The sequence below is a fragment of the Purpureocillium takamizusanense genome, chromosome 2, assembly GCF_022605165.1.
Source record: "Purpureocillium takamizusanense chromosome 2, complete sequence".
Taxonomy (NCBI): Eukaryota; Fungi; Ascomycota; class Sordariomycetes; order Hypocreales; family Ophiocordycipitaceae; genus Purpureocillium; species Purpureocillium takamizusanense.
This window is the reverse complement of record NC_063069.1, coordinates 1,940,585-1,954,354: the sequence shown is the minus strand read 5'-3', so window position 1 is coordinate 1,954,354 and position 13,770 is coordinate 1,940,585. Positions and strand designations below refer to the sequence as shown.

The 13,770-nt window shown below is 56.3% G+C and overlaps 6 protein-coding genes across 6 annotated transcripts; 3 read left to right on the top strand and 3 right to left on the bottom strand.

Moving 5' to 3' along the window:
• Positions 1–224: 224 nt before the first annotated feature.
• Positions 225–1,839, top strand: KCNAB2 (Voltage-gated potassium channel subunit beta-2). The gene is made up of 2 exons (XM_047983436.1): positions 225–728; positions 795–1,839. Exons 1-2 carry the CDS (start codon positions 455–457, stop codon positions 1,658–1,660), a joined length of 1,140 nt encoding a protein of 379 aa, XP_047839407.1. The 5' UTR covers positions 225–454; the 3' UTR covers positions 1,661–1,839.
• Positions 1,840–3,627: 1,788 nt separating this feature from the next.
• Positions 3,628–5,336, bottom strand: JDV02_002409 (uncharacterized protein; the record flags this gene model as incomplete). The annotated part of the gene is made up of 3 exons (XM_047983435.1): positions 3,628–4,006; positions 4,069–5,181; positions 5,232–5,336. The coding sequence occupies 3 exons, from the start codon at positions 5,334–5,336 to the stop codon at positions 3,656–3,658; spliced, it is 1,569 nt and encodes a 522-aa protein (XP_047839406.1). The 3' UTR covers positions 3,628–3,655.
• A 1,127-nt stretch (positions 5,337–6,463) lies between these two features.
• Positions 6,464–8,292, bottom strand: JDV02_002408 (uncharacterized protein). Its single transcript, XM_047983434.1, has 2 exons — positions 8,085–8,292; positions 6,464–8,031 (listed from the first exon to the last, which is right to left on the bottom strand). Exons 1-2 carry the CDS (start codon positions 8,238–8,240, stop codon positions 6,610–6,612), a joined length of 1,578 nt encoding a protein of 525 aa, XP_047839405.1. The 5' UTR covers positions 8,241–8,292; the 3' UTR covers positions 6,464–6,609.
• A 962-nt stretch (positions 8,293–9,254) lies between these two features.
• Positions 9,255–11,088, top strand: JDV02_002407 (Fumarylacetoacetase). Its single transcript, XM_047983433.1, has 2 exons — positions 9,255–10,586; positions 10,648–11,088. Exons 1-2 carry the CDS (start codon positions 9,473–9,475, stop codon positions 10,989–10,991), a joined length of 1,458 nt encoding a protein of 485 aa, XP_047839404.1. The 5' UTR covers positions 9,255–9,472; the 3' UTR covers positions 10,992–11,088.
• JDV02_002406 (Maleylacetoacetate isomerase) lies at positions 11,067–12,041 on the bottom strand. The gene has a single exon (XM_047983432.1). The coding sequence runs from the start codon at positions 11,805–11,807 to the stop codon at positions 11,124–11,126; it is 684 nt and encodes a 227-aa protein (XP_047839403.1). The 5' UTR covers positions 11,808–12,041; the 3' UTR covers positions 11,067–11,123.
• A 546-nt stretch (positions 12,042–12,587) lies between these two features.
• JDV02_002405 (uncharacterized protein) lies at positions 12,588–13,764 on the top strand. Its single transcript, XM_047983431.1, has one exon. The coding sequence runs from the start codon at positions 12,818–12,820 to the stop codon at positions 13,676–13,678; it is 861 nt and encodes a 286-aa protein (XP_047839402.1). The 5' UTR covers positions 12,588–12,817; the 3' UTR covers positions 13,679–13,764.
• The last annotated feature ends 6 nt before the right edge of the window (positions 13,765–13,770 follow it).

Below are 13,770 nucleotides of genomic sequence, written 5' to 3'. Positions count from 1 at the left end.
GGGCATCGACGTAGAGACGTATACTGGTAGCACGGCGCCACGTCAATCGCAATACGTAGCCTATAACTGTCCTACGTCTTATACTGGCCTGCTCCAGCATACGGCGCTCTTAGGAAGGTGAGATTTTAGCCTAATGGTTGCGTTGCATGCAGGCGTCAGACGATGTACGCCGAACCAACCTCCAGTGTGGAGCTCCTTGTCCCCGACAAAGATTCCGAAAGAAACTCCGCATCACCAAACAAATTCGCGCTCACTCAATAACGCTTTTTTGTCGCGATACCGGTGCAGGCAGACTAGTTCTTTGTCTATCCAGATTTCGGGCGAAGCACCAGAAGAGAAACACCATAACACTATACAGTCCCCCGAGCCCTGACCTTGACCACGTCCATAAGTGCTCTTTCTGCGCCAGCTTAACCAACAAAACATTACCCCTCCCGGACAGTTGTACTCCGCCATGGCTTGGGCAGAACCACGGAATACGGGGATGGAGTACCGCCGCCTCGGACGGTCTGGGCTGCACGTCTCTGCCATCGGCCTCGGAGGCTGGCTGACGTATGGCGGTTACACCGGCGATGACTTGGCTTTTGCGTGTATGAAGAAGGCGTACGATCTGGGCGTCAACTTCTTCGACACTGCCGAGAACTATACGGCCGGCGAGTCTGAAAAGGTTATGGGCCGGGCCATCAAGCACTTTGGCTGGAAGCGCAGTGACTTGGTCATCTCCACGAGTAAGCGTCTCCCTCCTTCTTGCTGGTCAAGGCTGTGTACTGTACATGTAATCTAACAACCAAAAGAGATCAACTGGGGCGCGGTCAACGGCGAGATTCTCATCAACAACCATGGACTGTCGAGAAAGCACATCGTCGAGGGACTCGACGCGTCGCTCGAACGCCTCGGCCTCAAATACGTCGACATTGTGTACGCACACCGGCCGGACCGGCTGACACCCATGGAGGAGACCGTGCGGGCGTTCAATTTTGTCATCGACCAGGGCAAGGCGCTGTACTGGGGTACTTCTGAATGGAGTGCGGATGAGATTGCTGAAGCGGTGAGCGTCCCGCGGTTTCAATCACGCTTACTTACGCCCTCCTTCCTCTGCAAGAAGTCACTCACTAATCCGACACAGGTCGGCATCGCCCGCGATCTCCGACTCATTGGTCCCGTCGTAGAGCAGCCATTGTACAATATGCTCTCTCGGGAAAAGGTGGAGGGCGAGTTCCAGCGCCTCTACTCTCGCTTCGGACTCGGCTTGACGACGTTTTCACCTATAAAGATGGGCATGCTGTCGGGCAAGTACAACGACGTTGTCGACGGCAAGCCGCCGCCGGCGGATTCGCGATTCGGGGCCAGCAAGGACGGCTTCGCCGACTTTATGCGCAAGCGCATGGGCACTGACGACTGGCGCGCCGAAATCGAGACGGTCCGCGCTCTCAAGCCGGTGGCCGACCGCCTCGGCGTCTCGCAGAGCCAGCTGGCCATTGCTTGGTGTCTGAAGAACCCGCACGTCAGCAGCGTCATTACCGGCGCGAGCAAGCCCGAGCAGCTAGAGGAGACGATTGCGGCACTCAAGGTGGTGGACAAGTTGACGCCGGAGGTTTTGGCTGAGATTGACTCTATTACCAAGAACAAGGTGGAGTTAGCTCCAGCAAGGCAGTCGTAGAGTAGGTATGTGCGAGGAGCGGCTGCAGAAGGATTACGTTGCAAGAACGCTATGAATGGCCCCTGCAATAGCTAAAGGCGACTGTGTCTTGGGAGCAGTAGGATAGACTTGGAGGTTCTCGGGGGGCGGGCGCGTGAAATGGGGGAGGTGTGTATATGTACACCTGGCCCATCAACGGGTCATGGCAAAATGCGGCCAAGACACTCAGCTGGGACATCTCCGTGCCCAAGTGCCCGGCGAGAGCATTGATGGCCATAAAGCCCATATAATCGTAAAGAGATTGCAGACGTGTCTTCACCATGGGTTATTTCGAGCGAGCGAGATGATTGAGCTAGATGGGCCTGGCTATAGAAGTGGCCCTTGCTCGACGACGATGTCCAAAGGTGAACAACAGTCAGACGTCCAACTGCTGCCGAAGATACGTCCTTTCTTGGACATGAGCTATAATAGTGAATTGGCTCTCGCGAATAAAGCCGTTGAGTGACTCCTCCCGGATTCCGAGCAGTAGCGACGCCAGGTTAGAGAAGTCGGTGTTATGTTAGGGGAGACTACGGGCCACGCGGCGCGCACGATGTTTGGAACCGAACATTGGGCTAGCATTGAGGGGCGGCTTCGTAAGGGTCAACCAGAGAAGCGAGAAGGGAACTGTCATTGTTGTCTAGGTCCCCCCGCGGGCGAGCTCTCGTCTCGCTGGCGGCGAAGACGCACTCATAACTCGTCACTGGGTCTCGCCGCCTTTTGCTGTCTCTTCGGCCTCCCGGCAATAGTGATGGTAACGTTTTCGCTGAGCAGCCGCACTATAGCTATGTAGCAAGCTGAACAGGTGCTGACAATGGGATTCATTGTCGAGATGCCTGCACAGCGGGCCTTGGTTACCGGCCGTACGCTGAGATAGCCCGTCGGATCTTAGTGGAGTAGCTCTTGTTGTCACAAGACTGCCCAGCATCAGCTCTACTCTGGAAGGAATGCGGGATTCGGATGGATTTTTAGGCTGATTGTTACCTTGACCGCACGGGATAGGGGCCGGGATGAAGTTAATTCCCCGTGTACTCAAAACAATCTTACGTTAAATACGTACATTGGTCGAGCTAGATCGGCATTGCCCTGGAGTCGGCCCTTGATGGTTGCACCCAGAGTCAATAATGAGCTAATCTGATTTGCCCCTGTATGGCGTTTAAAATTTTACCTCCGTTTGAGCTTATAGAGTTTGGGATTTGGACCCTTTGCAAGTCGCGGAGCAGGTCAAGTGGCATCATTTTGGAGCACGGGCGCCTGCTGCGGCAGTTCCAGCGGGTCCATCACATTCACGACCGCATGGAGGCCAGCTGCTTTAAGGCATGTTGTCTACATGTATGGTGTCGGATGGAATTCAAGACTCAGACTGCGGCAAGGGCGGCCCCAGAGCCGGCGGAGGGCATTTACTCCGGTCCGCATTGCAAAATGCTTCATCGAGCTCATCGTCACCTGGTCATGGCGATGCCTGGCCCGAGGAACTGGTTGTAGTGGAGAGCTCTTGCGACAGAGCCACTCGCCTCAGGAAAATTTACTGTTCCTTTGAAGGCCGACGACTACGCCGCTTCGACTTGTAGGGTGAGAAGAGATGGTGATTGTCATCGGAGGCAAGAAATTTTTGTCAGCCCAGGCTTCGCCTGTGATGAGAACCGACTCAACGTTATGCTTAGCTGTCAACACTGTCGGCTTGTAGTCTTTGGCGACATTAATGTCACAGGCAAGATGGACGAGAATGGCGTCAAGCATAAGGAAAAGGCTAAAGGCATAGCCAGGGTGTCCGAGTCTGAGATTGTCGGCGACGATGACAGAGGCATTGAGCCCTGGCCGGGTTTCTGTTGGCCGGATTTCTAATGCACATGGACTCTTCTACGACGCCGGTCGCGGCGAAAAACATGGTCCTCTACTCGCTTTTTGATCATATTGATTCTGTGACTAAAACCACTCTCATGAATAAAGGCACTTGCGTCAACTGGAAAATGGATACTATACATGCATCTTACGCGGACGAAGGCGCAGATACAAAGGGCCCTTATCCCACAAGACGAACACTCGCTGCGAAGCCAGCCAGTTCTCCTGCGGGGACGCCAGCTCGAAGTCGAAGCGATATAGGAGTCGGGCGATGATGTACCGCATCTCAACCTGCGCTAGGTTTTTGCCGATACAGTCCCGGCTGCCGTAGCTAAAGGGCTTGAAGACGGCCTTGTTGTCCGCCTGGAAGCGCTCCTCGTACCTCGGATGCGACTTGGTGAGCCAACGCTCCGGCAGAAAGGCCTCGGGCTCGACGAAGTTGTCGGGGTTGTGGAACGTAGCCCACTGGCTCACAGAGACGCGGGCCTGCACATGCCTGTCAGGCAAAATCTGTCGTATAAAGGCACGGTTCACGGTGGGCAACTTACCCCTGCAGGAATGTACTTTCCGTCGACCATGGCACCGGGACACACCCGAGGCGGTGTCTCGGCCGCCGGAGGGTATACGCGCAGCGTCTCGTCAATGACTGCTTGTAGATACTCGATGGCTGCGGTGTTGCGTATGGTTATGTCCGACTCGGCGCTATAAGTGGACCGGATTTCGTTGGCGACTATAGCGTAGACGCGCGGGTTCTTGCTCATAAGAAAGGTAAAGCCAGAAAGCGCAGTAGCAGTCGTCTCGCTGCCAGCCAGTACAAGAGTTGGTGTCGTCGCTATAATCTCCTCCGCACTCATGCCGGTGCCTTCCTTGGGCGTCTTTCGCATCATGTACGTGATGAAGTCCTTGTGGCCCTCGACGGGTTCCTCTCCTAAGCCTATGCGTACCTTAGTTTTTTCCTTGGCGTAGCCACGGATCTGGAGGGTGGCTTTTGATATTGAATTAAGGTTGAGAACATCGACAATGCTGCGGATCATGGGGTAGAGGTTATAGCCACGACGCAAAGCGATACCGCGGACGGCCTTGAAGATGGAGCGCACCCACGGGTGGTAACCGTTGTTCTCCAAGCTATGGAATGAGTCAGAAAAGGTGAGGTCACCGATAATGTCAAAGGTGGTAAAGTTCAGCCATTCGACGATGTCGACAACCTGATCCTGCTTGGCTCGCTCCCAGAGCCTTTCCATCAACATGTCTATATATTTGCAGATGGTGGATTCTTGCCGAATAAGGGACGAATCACTGAAAGCATAACTTAGCTGCCGTCGCTGCCGTCGATGCACATCGAGTGGAGCGTGAAGGAGGTTCTTCTCATCACCTGGGAAGGCGACGGGTTGTTTCGAGAACTCCTTCTGGCCGTTCTTGCGGTGACCGTACACTTCTTGCCAGCCGATGGAGCCGTCGAAGGCGATGTGGTTTGGCCCGACACGAACTGCGGGGCCGTACTTGCGGTGCAGGCCCGGCAGCCTTCTGACCCATACTCCGCGGACGTGGTTGAGGTAGACGTAGGGGATGTAGACGGCGGCGAGGAGCGGTGGACCCGGGAACTTGGATAACGGATGAAACCAGATCCTGTAAATAGTCTGGGCCGCGCAATACGCCATAAACTGCGATAGTGTTAGATTGGCACCTCGATATGAAGATGTCATGAGCTTACCAAGGAGGCGACGAGGGCGAGCGTACTCTTCACGTTGCCAAGTTGAAGCGTGGCAGAGAGCACGCCAGAGGCATGGCCAGCATTGGAGAAGTCGATCTTAGACATAGTGGCTAAAATCTATTACAAAGAGGGCGAGCAGTTCTGGTTTTTCGACAAAGTCGGTAGATACCTCGGCATCTTATACTTCGTACTCCTCGACTCTTGCACCATGTCTCATCCTACGGAAACTCCACGGACCACTTTGATCTCCTCTGTCGTCATTGGGCGCTAGGGGAGGTGTTAATAACGTACGGGGATTAACTGTAACCCTGCCATGCAAGGCGTGTCGAAGGCTGCGCAACGTGCAGTGGGCTGGGCTTGGGACGACGATTTGCCGTGTCGGCGACGTGACCGGCCGACGATCCTCGTTTGCCTCCACCGGGAATGTTGCATAACAACCGGCAATTGGGTATCCGATGCGATCAAGGTGCTGCAGTCAATCGCGGGGGTGGACGTTAACTTAGTAAGTCCAAGAGAACGTGTAGCGGTTGCATCCGGGGCACTGGCCTTCCCGAACGCCGTTTCGGCGCCGAATGCCGCCCTGCACGATGCTGGGTCTGTGTTGTGTGTTCTGCAGACGACTCAGTGTGTGGTATGGCTCATGCGCGGGGTATGCTCGTGACTGGAGGTCTCGACGATTGCCTGTCGTGTAACCAATAAACGACGGAGCGAGCAAGACTATTTAGGAGGAGTCGATGCATTCATGACGACGACATGATGATCTGAGGATTCGTGTCGCAAGGACAACCCCTTTGATGTAATTTACCTTGTGCTTAGCTTTTCCGTATACATGGTAAAGCCCAGAAAGAACTATAATCGAGAGTGTTGCGTCAATTGAGCAAAGTGAACCGGCACGCTAGTGCCCAAGTTATTAGGCCCTGCTCGGCACGCCGCGGTTATTGTAACCGCGGCCCAGTTAAGGGAATCTTAGGGTTCGAGTTATGCAAGCGTTCGAATATACCTTTCGACGCTAAACCGAAGAGAGACGAATTTGTTGGCATCTATACCTATTTAGGTCGCGCGTTTATTATAACCGTGCTGTCGTCACAACCGCGCGCCGGCGCGGTTTCAAAATCGACCTTTCCCAACCGCGCGGTTGAGAGCTCAGGTCTTCGTTCAATAGACGGCGCAGGCCTGCTATGACCAGCGACCCAGAGCAACATATCAAGATTATAGCGGGATGGAGTGTTTGCATCCTTTCATGTTGGCCTCAAGACAACTTGGTCCGCGGTGGCTAATAGGTTCATGTTGTAGCTATATCCCAGTTCTCAACTGTAAGAACAAGTTCTGTACTACCGTGGCTGATTTGTGCAAACACTACCAAGCGCCTCGTCTGGGGCTAAGAGCTCACTCTGCTGAACCATACCATCATTTTTTCGTCGTCAGAGCGGGATATCGGATCAAGGTGAATCCCGCACTTCGCCACCTTACCATCACCCCCGATGACAAACTCCGCGCGCAGCCCGGACTTGATGAGTATGTTGGAGGTCTCCGTATCCGTCCACGCAATGAAATATTCGCCTGAGACGTGTTCTAGGTCCAGGGTTATGTCCAGAAGCCGCCGAACATCAGCGTGCAAGACCTGTACTGTGCCATCCGCTACGGGCACTCCCTTGCGCGGCTTGACCACCTTGAACTCGATATGCCGATATCCGGGGTTGTAATACGAGCCGGCGTACTCGGAGAGAGGAAGTGCCAATGGTAGGGGTCTCTTCGGGATGTCGGGGTAAAGAGTCTTGCGCACGCTGAGATATTCTTGAACCATGCCATCGAGCTTTCTATCCAGCAAGGGCATCACATCCTGTCGCTCGCTCGCTGGGACCTGAAGAAAGTCGTTTATCATGCGCATGATGATGGCCTCGTTGGCAAGCGCCCCGCCCAAATCTGAGTTGGCGAGGATGGCAATACCCCATTTTTGATCTGGAAGAAATTGCAGCTTGGACGCGAACCCGGTGATACCGCCGCTATGTGAGATCATGCGCTTGCCTCGGAAGCTGGAGACACCCCAGCCGAGCGCGTATAGAAGCGTTGACATATGCTCGTAAGAGGCCGGTGAGACGATGCTCCTCGGTTTGAACAACTCATCGAACCGTGCGTCCGAGAGCGGCAAGCTTTTGTGAATCACGGCATGGAGATATGTGGTAAAGTCTTTGATAGAGCTGATGACGCCTCCATCGCCCACAAGCGGGTAGTCATGCGAGTACGGGGCGTCGATGAGCTTCTTGTTAAGCGCGTCCCACGTGTACCCTTTGGCGAGGGCCTTGTCTGCCTGCTGAGCGTCCTTGAGGCTGATAAAGGTCGACTTCATTCCCAACGGCTGCCATATGTGCTTGCGGTGGGCATCCTCTATCGAACCGCCAGTGAGCGTCTCTATGACATGCTGAATGACGATGTACCCGAGGTTGAGGTACTGATTCTTTTCGCGAAACTCAGCCGTCATGGACAGGTGGCGCAACGAGCGCACGGCATCGAGGACGGTGTATCCCTCGCCACCGTAGCTGAGGTTGTGGTTGCCGACACCAAGAAGATGCGATAAAGCGTCCTCGAGCGTGGCGTGCGCGGTCGCGTAGTCGTCTTGTAGGACAAAGTCGGGCGTGATTGAGGCGATCTTGGACTTGAGGCTGATGGCATTGCGACCGTCGCCCAGCTCCTCGAGAACGGAGAGCAGCACCGTCGCCGTCATGGACTTGGTGCACGAGGCAATGAAGTAGAGAGTGTCCTCTGTGGCCTTTGTGTCCGAGACCTTGGCATCTCCGAAAGTCTATACCGCGTTTAGCTGGGCATTTCTGCGCTGGCGAAATGAGATTAGCTGACGTTGATGAATGTCTGCTCGCCGTCGACGATGCCGATGGACAGGCTGGGAATGTGGTAATGGCTCATGACATGGTTAATGAAGGATTTGAGATCGCTTGTGAACGGGTTTCGGCCCCGGCCCGCCGTTGCGTCGTCATTCTCAAATAAGTCGCCCATATCGTCGAGAGTTTTGGGTAAGCAACTGAGACTTGCGTGACTTGCGATGTCAAGACGCGCTGCGGGATGCGGCTGATTTATCGAGGATGCGCGTGCTGCGATGCTTAGCTCGGGTAGGGCTTCCGGTCAGGGGTGGGCTGTTTGAGGGGGGGGTAATAAAAGCAGCGCATACGCGGCGTCGATGGCCAGGCACGAGGAGGAAAGGGAACAGTCTGCATCTCGAACTTGACGAATTGGCGGATGCGATGGAGCAACTTTGAAGGGTGGCTTTCACCAAGCTATTACGCGCTGACGTGAATGGTGCTGCGAATGTGTGTATTGTAGGCCAAGAGAGCCTTCCTCATTCACGCTTGAGTGACTTGTGCTGTACCTTGGGGCTTGAAGCTATACGTAGACTAGCTACTAGTGCAGAAGAATGAAGAAAGGTGTTCCAACGGTCCCGCAGTCGATAATACGCTGTAGGCTCGCAGGCGTGAAGTGGTGAGCGTGCAAATCTGGGAACCCCGCGACCTGGGGAGTGTACGGACTAAAGGCATTCATTGATCGCATGAGGGCCTTCCCGGCGCAAGATTGAACCTGACTTATGCAAGGCCAGAAGTTGGAAATCCAGCCGTCAATTAATACCCTGGATGCCAGTGCTTGTTTTGTCAAGAGTCACGTTTCTCTTCGGTTCTCGCCTCGTCGAGGGCAGATCGGTCTGGTCCCCTGGAAAGACCGCCCGAGCTCAGTGTCCCTTCCGTCTCCACAAGGGGAGTCATGGCCGTGGCTTGTCTGCAGCGGGCAGCTTTGTTGCTTCCGTTCGGTACACCCCAATCTTGTTCATGCTCTGCAAATCAGCGCCATGGTACGTCGTTCAGCTGCCAACATGTCGTTGCTTCGACATTCATGTCATGAATCGGAACCGTCCACCATCGGAAGGAGGGACGTTGGCGGCAACATGAGCCCAGCACGTCATGGCCCTTTATTTTAAAGGCAACAGCACCAGACTGCACGGCGGCTTGAGCCGGAACGAGTGGAATCGGGATTCCGTCGCGGGGCAGTTCCGCCACTGATCTTCAACTCTGGCCCCGCAAAGCCCTTGGTCCCCCTCGGGCGGCTTGCGACGGCATCGTGGCGGGGCAGCTGCGGAAACGGAAAGCCGATTGAGCTGTCTCAGACGCGTTGGCGGGGGAGGGGGGAAGCCCTGAGGGCAGCATGGAGGGCGGTTGATTAAAAAGTTGACGGCACACGTCATGCTCAACCTGTCCTCGCTCGCCTGGAAGAAGCTCTTGCTCGGTTCTGCGCAGCTGTTTGCGATACTCGACCCTGCTGGCGATAATAGTACTCACGCCACCAGCGACACCATCACGGGATCCCTCACCACCACCACCGACAGCTCGTCCATCACAGACGCAACCGCCATCATGTCGTGGCTCAACATCGCGCCCGAGTCGCACTTTAGCATCGCCAACATCCCCTTTGGCATCATCTCGACACAGGCAGACCAGACGCCTCGTCCGGCCGTGGCCATTGGCGACCATGCGCTTGATCTGAAAGCCTTTGCTGCCGGTGGCGGCTTCGACGCCAGCGCCGACATCAAGAAGAGCGAGGCCGTCTTCTCCGCGCAAACGCTCAACGCCTTCGCCGCGCAGGGCCGAGGCTTCCACCGCGCCGTGCGCGCCCACCTGCAGGCCGTGCTGAGCGCCGACACCAAGCACCCGCAGGCGCTCCGCGACAACGAGGCGCTTCGCAACAAGGCGCTGCTGCCTCGCTCCGAGGTGACAAACCACCTTCCCATGGCCGTCGGCGACTACACCGACTTCTACGCCGGCAAGAACCACGCCTACAACATCGGCGTGATGTTCCGCGGGCCCGACAATGCCCTCCAGCCCAACTATCTGCACCTGCCCGTCGCGTATCACGGCCGCGCCAGCAGCGTCGTCGTCTCGGGCACCCCCCTGCGCCGCCCGTGGGGTCAGATCCTCAAGGACCCCAAGGCCGACCCCAAGGTGCCCGCCCTGGCCACGGCCGAGAAGCTCGACCTCGAGCTCGAGATGGGCATGTTTATCTGCCGCGAGAACAAGCTCGGCAGCCCCGTGCCAGTTGACGAGGCCGACGACTACATCTTCGGCTACGTGCTGATGAACGACTGGAGCGCCCGTGATCTGCAGGCGTGGGAGTACGTCCCTCTTGGTCCCTTTACGGCCAAGAATCTCGGCACCAGCGTTAGTGCATGGGTCGTCCTGGCAGATGCTCTCGCCGATGCCAAGGGCGCCGGCATCCCCAACGACACGCCGCTGCTGCCCTATCTGCAGGAAAAGAAGAAGAACAATGTCCTGCAGATTGACCTTGAGGTCGACCTCATCAGTTAGTGGCCCCAGAATCCCCCAATGGATCGCTGGATTACAGAGTAGCTAACCCCGCGCAGCGGCCAACGGCAACAAGACCACCATTTCCAAGACCAACTCCAGGAACCTCCTCTGGTCGTGGCCGCAGATGATTGCGCACCACTCCATCAGTGGCTGCAACCTACGACCAGGCGATCTCTTTGGCTCTGGGACCATCTCGGGCACCGAGCCCAACACGCAGGGCAGCATCATCGAGCAGACGCAGGGCGGCAAGGTGGCGATGCAGCTGACCGGTGGCGAGGAGCGCAAGTTTCTGCAGGACGGGGACACGCTTGTCATCCGCGGCTGGGCCGGCAAAGAGGGCGCCTTGGTCGGCTTCGGAGAGGTGTCGGGTAAGATTCTCCCCGCGCACCCCCTTTTCTAATCGGTGAAAAAGGCTGCGATAGTAAGGCTTGTATGGCATTGGGATCAAACAAAACATAGACAGCAATCATGACGCCTTGAAATCATACCCTCGCCCCGTATTACTATTCATTACTATTGTGCGATCTAGCCCCTAGTCGATGCGCAGGTTATCGGGCGTGTCGGGCTGCCTAAAGTAATGAGCCTTCTTGACAGCTGGGTGCTCCTCCAAGACGGCCGCGACCTTGGCGATTGTAGGGAAAAGCCCCTTGACGTCGACACCGAACCGCTCGGCATTCCAAACCGCCGGCATGAGGCAAGCATCCGCGATTGTGAGGCTGTCGCCAAACGAATATCTCCCCGCGTGGTCCTGCGCGACGGCCTCATACGCGCGCAGCCCCTCCGTCATGAGCTCCTTGTTCCAGTCCTCGGCGCTGCCACCCAGCGCGCGCACGCGCCTCATGATGCGTAGGTTCGTCACGGGCTGCGTGTCCGCCGAGATGATCTGCGCGAGCGTGCGCACAATAGCCCGGCCGCGCGCGTCCCTGGCGGGCGGCAGAAGCGACGAGGCCCCCTCCTGGTGCGCCACCTCGTCGATATACTCGAGAGCGGCGACGGATTGCCCAATCTTGAACCCCGTCTTGTCGTCGCCGCTGCGCACGACGAGGAGCGGCACCGTGGCGGACGGGTTGAGCGCCCGGTGCGATTCGGAAAGCTGCTCGTCCTTGAGGAGGTTGACGGGGACGAGCTCGTAGTCGATGCCTTTGAGATTGAGCGCGATGCGCAGGCGTGCGGAGCACGAGGAGCGGTAGTAGCTGTACAGGGTGTAGTCGGACATGGCGACGGAGTCAGGGCTATATTGAAGTCGCGGCGCTGGGAATCAATGAAGAAGGATGAGGAGGTTCAACGGAGCGAAACCCACGGCTGTGTCAAACTGGCTCTTGAATCGTCTCTCCCAACCTTGAAAAAAGTACGGTTGTATGTACGCCCTTCCGTGGTCAAACAGACCTGATGAGCCTGACGTCGTATGCACCTCCGCCAGTAGCCATAGCTGTGGCCTGGGATCTTGTTTCGGCGCTGAGAAGCCAATCACCAGCTGTAAAGCTCTGGCGGCTTCGGCACACAGCGTGGCGGAACCATTCCGGTGCGGGGATCGTGAGCAATGTGGGTGCGTTATGGAGAACCATTCCAGGGGGCACCTCACTGTGTCAGGGGGGCTGGGGTGGCAGCCTGGCACCCAAACGGCCGGGTGTCGTTTCTGTCAAATCTTGAGACATTTCAGGTTGTATGAAGAGAACATCGTCGCTTCTGTTGAACCATGTTGTCATCAACATGGAACGAGAAATGTCCTTGCCATTGCTGCATGTGGGTGAACCTGGGCCCCGAGATCCTGACATAACGTCGTAACCCGCCGAAGTCCCACGACACTCCTGCACCAGGCCCAGAGACGCGGGTATGAGCGTCTCACTTACGCCTTGCCCGTGTCCTGGCGGCACTCGTTGAGATGAAGCCAAAGTCAACTTCATCTTGCGACTGGCGCCGCCCACATCGTTTGACATAGGCATCAATGATCCGACTGATAAAGTCGCCGTCGAATGGTCACGTCTTACGCGGCACGCCCCACCAGCTTCTTGAATGGGTGCTGGAGATGCGTGTCCGTCTTACTGCGGTCGGTCTGACAATGGGTCGGTCGAAGCCATGGCCGCGGCTACAGTAACCGCTAGCTGGCAACGCCCTCCAGTCCTGACGTGTTTCCAGCATATAAACCCGTGCCTGGCGCCAACAATGCTAAACTCATCATAAGCAGTCCAAGTCTGGAAAGCCGAATCCATCGCACTCCGCGTCCCCATGGAGTCAAAACCCGCGACGGTGCTCTCAGCAGAGCAGCTCGCAGCCCTCGCCAACGAGGCCTTCAAGGGCTACATCGGTAACATCGTGAGCTTTACTGCCGAAACCCTCAACAAGTGGCTCAATGACAACTTCGTCTCCTTGCCCCTCAGCCATATCTTCTTCTCTCCCGACAACCCTGAGGAGCCAATCGCGTTCGGCCTCATCGCAACGCACGATGCGCGGCCGGGAAAGTCTCGTCTTGGTGCCATGGGCGTCGTGCCCGCATTCCAGGGAAAGGGCGTCGGCAGCCGTGCCCTTACCACCATCATTGAAGCCGAGCGGAGCAGGGGCGTGTCCGTCTTTGAGCTCGAGTGCATCAAGCAGAACACGCGCGGCGTGCAGATGTACAAGCGCGCAGGCTTCGAGATTCACCGTGAACTGGTCGGCTGGCAGCGTGATGCTCCCGAAAACGACGAGTTCCAGAACAATCCTGAGCTGGAAGCGTGTTCGTTCGATGATGTGGACAAGATTGTCAAGACGCATGGTGCGACAGACCTGCCATGGCAGGCCTGGGGCTTTACGCAAGACAGCAAGGCGCAGCGCGCATATCGTCTGGACAACGCCTACTGTGTCATCTCAAATCCCGAAGACGATGAGAAAGATACCGTCAGAATGCAGTGTCTCATTGTGGACCCATCAGCACGAGGGCGGGGTGAGGCATCTCAACTGATCAAGGCTCTGATGGGCCGATATCCGACCAAGAAATGGGCCGCAGGAGCGATATTCCCGAAAGAATACGGGGAACAGATTGCAGAAAAGTTGGGTTTCTCTGGGTTGGATATGTACCAGTATCAAATGTATCTCAAGCTCGACCAGTAAGGTTTTGCAACGAGGAGCAAAGAGATAGGGACGTCGGGCTCATAGCATAGAGATACAATCTGACAACTTGTCTGTATGTAATGTAATGATAA